Raw genomic sequence first — 6015 nt, 5'->3', positions numbered from 1 at the left:
AAACACAACCATGAAACACAACCATGAAACACAACCACTACAAGCATGAAACACAACCATGAAACACAACTACAACCACAACCATGAAACACAACCCCAAAACACAACCACGAAACACAACTATGAAACACAACCACAAAACCATGAAACACAGCCATGAAACACAACCACAAAACGCAGCCAATGCTCCCTGGAGGAGCAGCAGCTGCCAGGTCCCCAGTCCCACCTGGATCCGTGCTGATCCTGCGAGAACTCCATGATGTGGCCGGCGATCTCGCGCAGCTGCAGGTTGGGGTAGCGGTTGTTGCGGAAGTCCTCGAGCAGGCGGCTGCGGCCCGAGGGCATCACATCRGACATTCCGTAGCGCAGGCGGGACGATGGGAACAGGGTGCTGCTGGGGCTGAAGAGGCTGGAGGCGCTGCTGGCGCTGCGGTACTTGGCCTCRGCTCCCGGCGCCGCTGAGATGTAGCGGCCGCTGCCGTTCGTCAGCCCCCCTGYGAGGGAACGAGGCACAGGGCTGGTGGGGATGGGGATGGAGCCATGGCCTTGGATCCCCAACCTCTGCTCCCCCATCAGAGGGTCTGACACGCAGCCAGGAGGGATTTCTAGGGGGGTTTCCTCACTGGAAGGGCGGTGGGGCATTGAATTGTCCAGGGAGKTCTGSAGTCCCCATCCCTGGAGGRGTTCAATGGACATGTGGCACKCASTGCTCTGGGCTGGGTGACAWGGTGGGGACTGGCCCTTGATGACCCTGAAGGTCTTTTCCAACCTTAATGATGCTGTTTTATCATCACTGGAATTGTCCAGAGAGGTCTGGAGTCCCCAYCTCTGGAGGTGTTTAGGGAAYRACCAAGGGGCACTCYGAGCTKGTTAAGGYGGGGATCTGGCATAACTTGGACTTGATGACCCTGAAGGTCTTCTCCAATTTTARTGATGCTGTTTGATCATGTTCAGGCACTGCAACTGCCCAGGGAGGTTTGTTTGGAGTCCCCATCCCTGGAGGTGTTCAGGAATGACCACTGTCATGACCCAGTGTTCTGGTGGGGCTCAGTCACAGGCTGGACTCAATGACCCTGAAGGTCCTTTCCAACCTCAGTGACCCACTTTTGTGATTCCTGACAGAGCTGAGCTGCCCTATGAGGAATCTAGATGGGGACGTGTCCAAGCATCCCTGCACTGCTGGATCAGGGCAGAACAGCCACAGATGGCAGCAAAGGACCCTGGTGACCCTCCCAGCTCAGGATATTCTGYGATTCTGTCCAGTGCCATCAAACCTGTGACACACACTGGAACCCCTCCTGTCCCTCCCTCTGTGACCAAATTGCCTGAACCCGAGCAGTGCCAATCCCAACACTCCCAACTTCTGGCTTTTTTGCCATTTCCACTGCCTTTGCCTCCATCCTCAGGTCTTTTCCCASCTCTCCTGCTGCCCTGGCAAGGACTGAGTTAACAGAACCTTCTGGGGGTGGGGGACAGATATCAAAGTATCAAAAATCTGGATCTAAAACCCCAGATCACTATTAAATGCAGGTAAATACAAATCAATTAAATCAAGTTTTGAAAAGCCTGTGCTTTCACACATTCCCTAAACATCTTTACCCCCATTAAGAGATGCTGCGTTACCCAAAATCAGGAATATGGGATCGATGGCTCACCCCACAGTGAGCAGAGGGAAGATTTCACAGGAGTCAATGTAAACCTACAAATGCTGTTCCCCTGCCTGCAATTTCCCGGGATTTTTCCAGCACTGTAGCAGAGGATTGGATTTTCCCTCTCCTGCAGGGCTCGGGATCCCTCTGCTGGTCAGGAGGAGCCTGCACAGATTCTTCAGGGAGAAACAAATCCCGATCCCAGGGGAACCCACAGGACTGAGGGGAACCCCATGGGAATAAAGGAATTTAGGGAACCTGTGCCAGGGAGGGGAAACCTTCAAGGAAACCTCGGCTGCAGAGAGCAGCTCCTGGCAGCTGGGCTGGGATTGAAATATTCCATAAAAACAGAGCCGAGGGAGCTGCACTCCTCAGCCACAGCTGCTCTGGGAATTCCATCCCAGCCCCTCCCCACCCTCCCAGGGAACAATCCCTTCCCAATATCCCATCCATCCCTGCCCTCTGGCACTGGGAAGCCATTCCCTGTGTCCTGTCCCTCCAGCCCTTGGCCCCAGTCCCTCTCCAGCTSTCCTGGAGCCCCTTTAGGCCCCAAAAGGGGCTTTGAGGTGTCCTTGGAGCCGTTTGGGAATTTTGCACAGGCTCTGCTAGGTGGGACAGCAGGTGACAGGGGACAAAGTGAAACACCTGCAATCAAATAACCCCAGCTGTAGCTCCTCCCCTGTCGGTGGCTGCTCCACAGGCTCAGGTCAGGTTGAGCACAGAGGAAATTTCTCAACAGCAATCCCTGGATGGATCTCAGTGAGGGCAAGTTTGTCATCATCGCCAGCGGAGCACCAGGGCTGGGGACACCACGGATACAGTGGGGACAGAGCGGGGACACAGTGGGGACACAGCAGTCACCTGTGGGGGACAGGGCTCACCTGGGAGACCAGGAGGGGACAGAACTCACATGGGTGACCCTGGAGGGACAGAACTCTGGGCTCTGAGCTCTCCCTGGAGCTTCTATTCCCCATTAAAACTGATTTTAACAACGAATTAAACCAGACCTGCCCTTCCCACTGCCCTCCTCTGCAGGTGAAAGAGATACCCCACAAAAATAAAACTACTTCACAAATTTTGAGGTCAACCCCCCACCCCGGATCACAGCTATGCCAGGTGAGATCTGATTTGCAGCATCACCCAGCATGGAATCAGCCATAGAAGGGAATATTTGGGGAAAATGGGAAGCCCCACATGGCCCTTTCAAAGCACAACCCATTGCTGGCAGTGCTACCTCCCATTTCCTTCCAGAGTTTGCTCCCAAACAGATCCACCTCCCTCTCATCTTTCAGTTTTTAAGATTAAATTAAAAATCTTTAAGTTTAAGATTAAGATTAATTTTAAGATTCTTTTGTTTGCTGCAGGGRCAAACCATTTTTCCGCAGTGACAGGTTTGGAACCTGCCTCCTCCTCTGCACTGATTTATTGTGGCTGTTTACCCGTCAGCCAAGGGCTCACAGCTGCATAAATAAAGTTCAAACCCTTCCAAATCTACTGGAGCTCTGAAAATTCAAACCCTTCCAGATCTACTCAAGGTCTGAAAATTCAAACCCTTCCAGATCTATTCAAAGTCTGAAAATTCAAACCATTCCAGATCTATTGGAGCTCGAAAAATTCAAACCCTTCCAGATCCATTCAAGGTCTGAAAATTCAAACTCTTCCAGATCTATTGGAGCTCTGAAAATTCAAACATTCCAGATTTACTGGAGCTCTGAAAATTCAAACCCTTTCAGATCTACTGGAGCCCTAAACAGCAGTAAATCCAAACCCCATCTCCAAAAGTCCTATTTACGGCTATTCCAGCTAAGCCAGAGGCAGCAATTAATTTATCACACATGTAATAAATGTGATAAACATGGAGTCTGTCGAAGGGAAGGAACTGCTCGGAGAAGAAAAGGTTTTGCTCAGCCCAGCAGACTCRCAACACAACCAAAACCCAGCAATTTTTTAGGAGGAAATATTAAATTACCTGCTGCAGGTGCCACAAATAATCTGGTTTGTTTAGGAGGAAATGAACACTTCAGGAGGTTCAGATGGGGATGGCTGTGTTATTTAATATTTGCTTTCTTTATTTCTGAGATTTATTTCAGTGTGGGCCAGGCAGAGGCTCTTTGAGAAGATTCAGCTGCACAAAGTCATGGATTTTCCCTAAATTATTTCTGCTGCGCTTTTGATAAGGCCACACTGATGGGAAATTTTCCAAGGCAAACTCACCAAATCCTCAGCTCAAAGCTGAGCGCTGATCCAGAAAACATTAGTTAAAAGGAGGAGCTGCATTCCAAGTTCATTATTCCCAATTAAACAGGTATTTTATAAAGGGTATTTTATTCATAATCTTATTTATAAATAAATATTTATAATTTCACATATAAAGAGTATCTTATTTATAACTTTATTTATAAAGGGTATTTTATTTATWATTTTATTTATAAATAATCTTTATAATTATAYTTATAAAGGGTATTTTATTTATAAATACTTATAATTTTATTTATAATTTGTTTATAAATGTTATTTCATTTATAAATAAATATTTATAATTTTATTTATAAAGGGTATTTTATTTACAAATATGTATAATTTAATTTATAATTTTATTTCTAAAGGGTATTTTAAAACCTCCCCTTCAAAACTGTTTAAATTGAAGGATCAGCTCTCCTGATCTATTTCATTCAACAAACCACTGCTGCTGTTACCAAGACCTGTGCAATTAAAACCTGATTTTCCAACACTTTGGAATATGATCCTGAATTTCCAGCTGAGGAAGCAAAGAGGAAAGACAGAAACCTCAGGTTCCCAACTGCTGCAGGAGATGAACACACCACGATTTCCAAGGTCTTTTCCCACCTCACTGACCCTGTGATCCCACCCAGCCCATGCCCCAGCGCTGCCGCTATTCCGTGTGCAAAGCAGGGAATGAGGGATGCTCCAACAATTCCCAAAATCCCACCCATCCCTGCCCTCAGCCATTCCCTGTGTCCTGTCCCTCCAGCCCTTGGCCTCAGTCCCTCTCCAGCTCTCCTGAAGCCCCTTTAGGCCCTAAAAGGGGCTCTCAGCTCTCCCTGGAGCTTCTCTTCCCCATTAAAACTGATTTTATCACCAAATGACACCAGATCCGCAATTCCCACTGCAGGCAGAAGAGAAACCCCACAAAAATCAAACTGTCACAGATTTTGAGGTGAAACCCCCCCAAAGCAGAGCTGTCCCTGCAGCCCCTCTTACCCAGGTTGAGGCTGGAGGATGATCCGTGCGAGGACAGCGAGGGAGGAGGGGTCTGYGAGTGCCCGGGGCCCTGGCTGGGCAGGGGCATCCCCACGGGGCCGGGGGAYGATGAGAAGCCCAGGCCGTTGTAGAAGCTGTGCCCGATGGGGGTCAGGCTGCTCGAGGTCCTCTTGTACAGGTCACTGCTGCCTGTCAGTGAGTCCCGGCGAGAGCCGCTGCCCGTGGTGGAGTTGGCCACTGGGAAAACAGGAAAATGGGAAAATGGGATGATGGCAAGGAGCCCAACATGGGAAAATGGGATGATGGCAAGGAGCCCAACATGGGAAAATCGAGAAAATGGGAAAATAGGATGATGGCAATGGCCCCAACACGGGAAAATGGGATGATGGCAATGAGCCCAACATGGGAAAATTGGGAAAATGGGATGACGGCAAGGAGCCCGAAACAGGAAAATGAGGAGAGGCCAATGAGCTTGACAAAGGAATATCAGGAGATGGCAGTGAGCCAAAAATGGGAAAATTGGGAGATGCCCATGAGTCCAACACAGAAAATCAGGAGACACCAAGCAAGAAAATGAGGAGATGCCAAGGAGCCCAACACAGGAAAATGAGGAGATGCCAATAAGCTTGACACAGGATTATCAGGAGATGCCAATAAGCCCAACACAGAAAATCAGGAGATGCCAATGAGCTTGACACAGGAATATCAGGACATGTCAATAAGCCCAACACAGAAAATCAGGAGATAGCAAACAGGAAAATCAGGAAATGCCAATGAGCCTAAAACAGGAAAAAAACCCTGAAAACCACCAGAACATTTGGGTTTGATGCTGAAAGAAACCTGGGTCTCCAGCTGCCCAACAAMACCAAACCATGGATGGGAGGGTTCTCCCCAGCAGAGGGAGGGATTCTTTTGGGGTGAGATGGAACAATTCTCATATAAAGCAAGGAAACCACCTCAGAGCAGCTTTTTGGGGTCCCAAGAAAGCTCCTCAGCCTTGACTCTGAGGAGAGAGACAGCACAGGGGTGGAAACCCTCCAGAACCAATCACTGCCAGCCCAGGACTGCACAGCCAAGGATAAAACACCCAACAAGGGCTGACTRCTGCTGGGCATCACAAACCCTGTTAATTACTCCAACACTG

The 6015-nt window shown here is 48.8% G+C and overlaps 1 protein-coding gene and 1 non-coding gene across 2 annotated transcripts in view; both read right to left on the bottom strand.

The window, feature by feature from the left end:
* The window catches only part of PUM1 (pumilio RNA binding family member 1), a gene marked incomplete at its 3' end in the record, with an annotated part of 70883 nt that overhangs the window by 9571 nt on the left and 55297 nt on the right, over positions 1-6015 (bottom strand). Inside the window, exons 13-15 of the mRNA XM_057386744.1 lie at positions 5868-5874; positions 4872-5108; positions 227-494 (exon numbers count right to left, since the gene is read on the bottom strand). Coding sequence (XP_057242727.1) covers positions 227-494; positions 4872-5108; positions 5868-5874 — 512 coding nt within the window. The remainder of the gene's footprint in view (positions 1-226; positions 495-4871; positions 5109-5867; positions 5875-6015) is intronic.
* LOC130586042 (small nucleolar RNA SNORD103/SNORD85) lies at positions 2346-2437 on the bottom strand. Its single transcript, XR_008966657.1, has one exon. It is a non-coding gene; the product is annotated as a small nucleolar RNA SNORD103/SNORD85 (small nucleolar RNA).

Source organism: Malurus melanocephalus, unplaced genomic scaffold (assembly GCF_030028575.1).
Source record: "Malurus melanocephalus ecotype Western Australia unplaced genomic scaffold, MMel_1.1 scaffold_1044, whole genome shotgun sequence".
NCBI classification, from domain to species: Eukaryota; Metazoa; Chordata; class Aves; order Passeriformes; family Maluridae; genus Malurus; species Malurus melanocephalus.
This window is presented reverse-complemented; position numbering and strand designations above follow the sequence as displayed.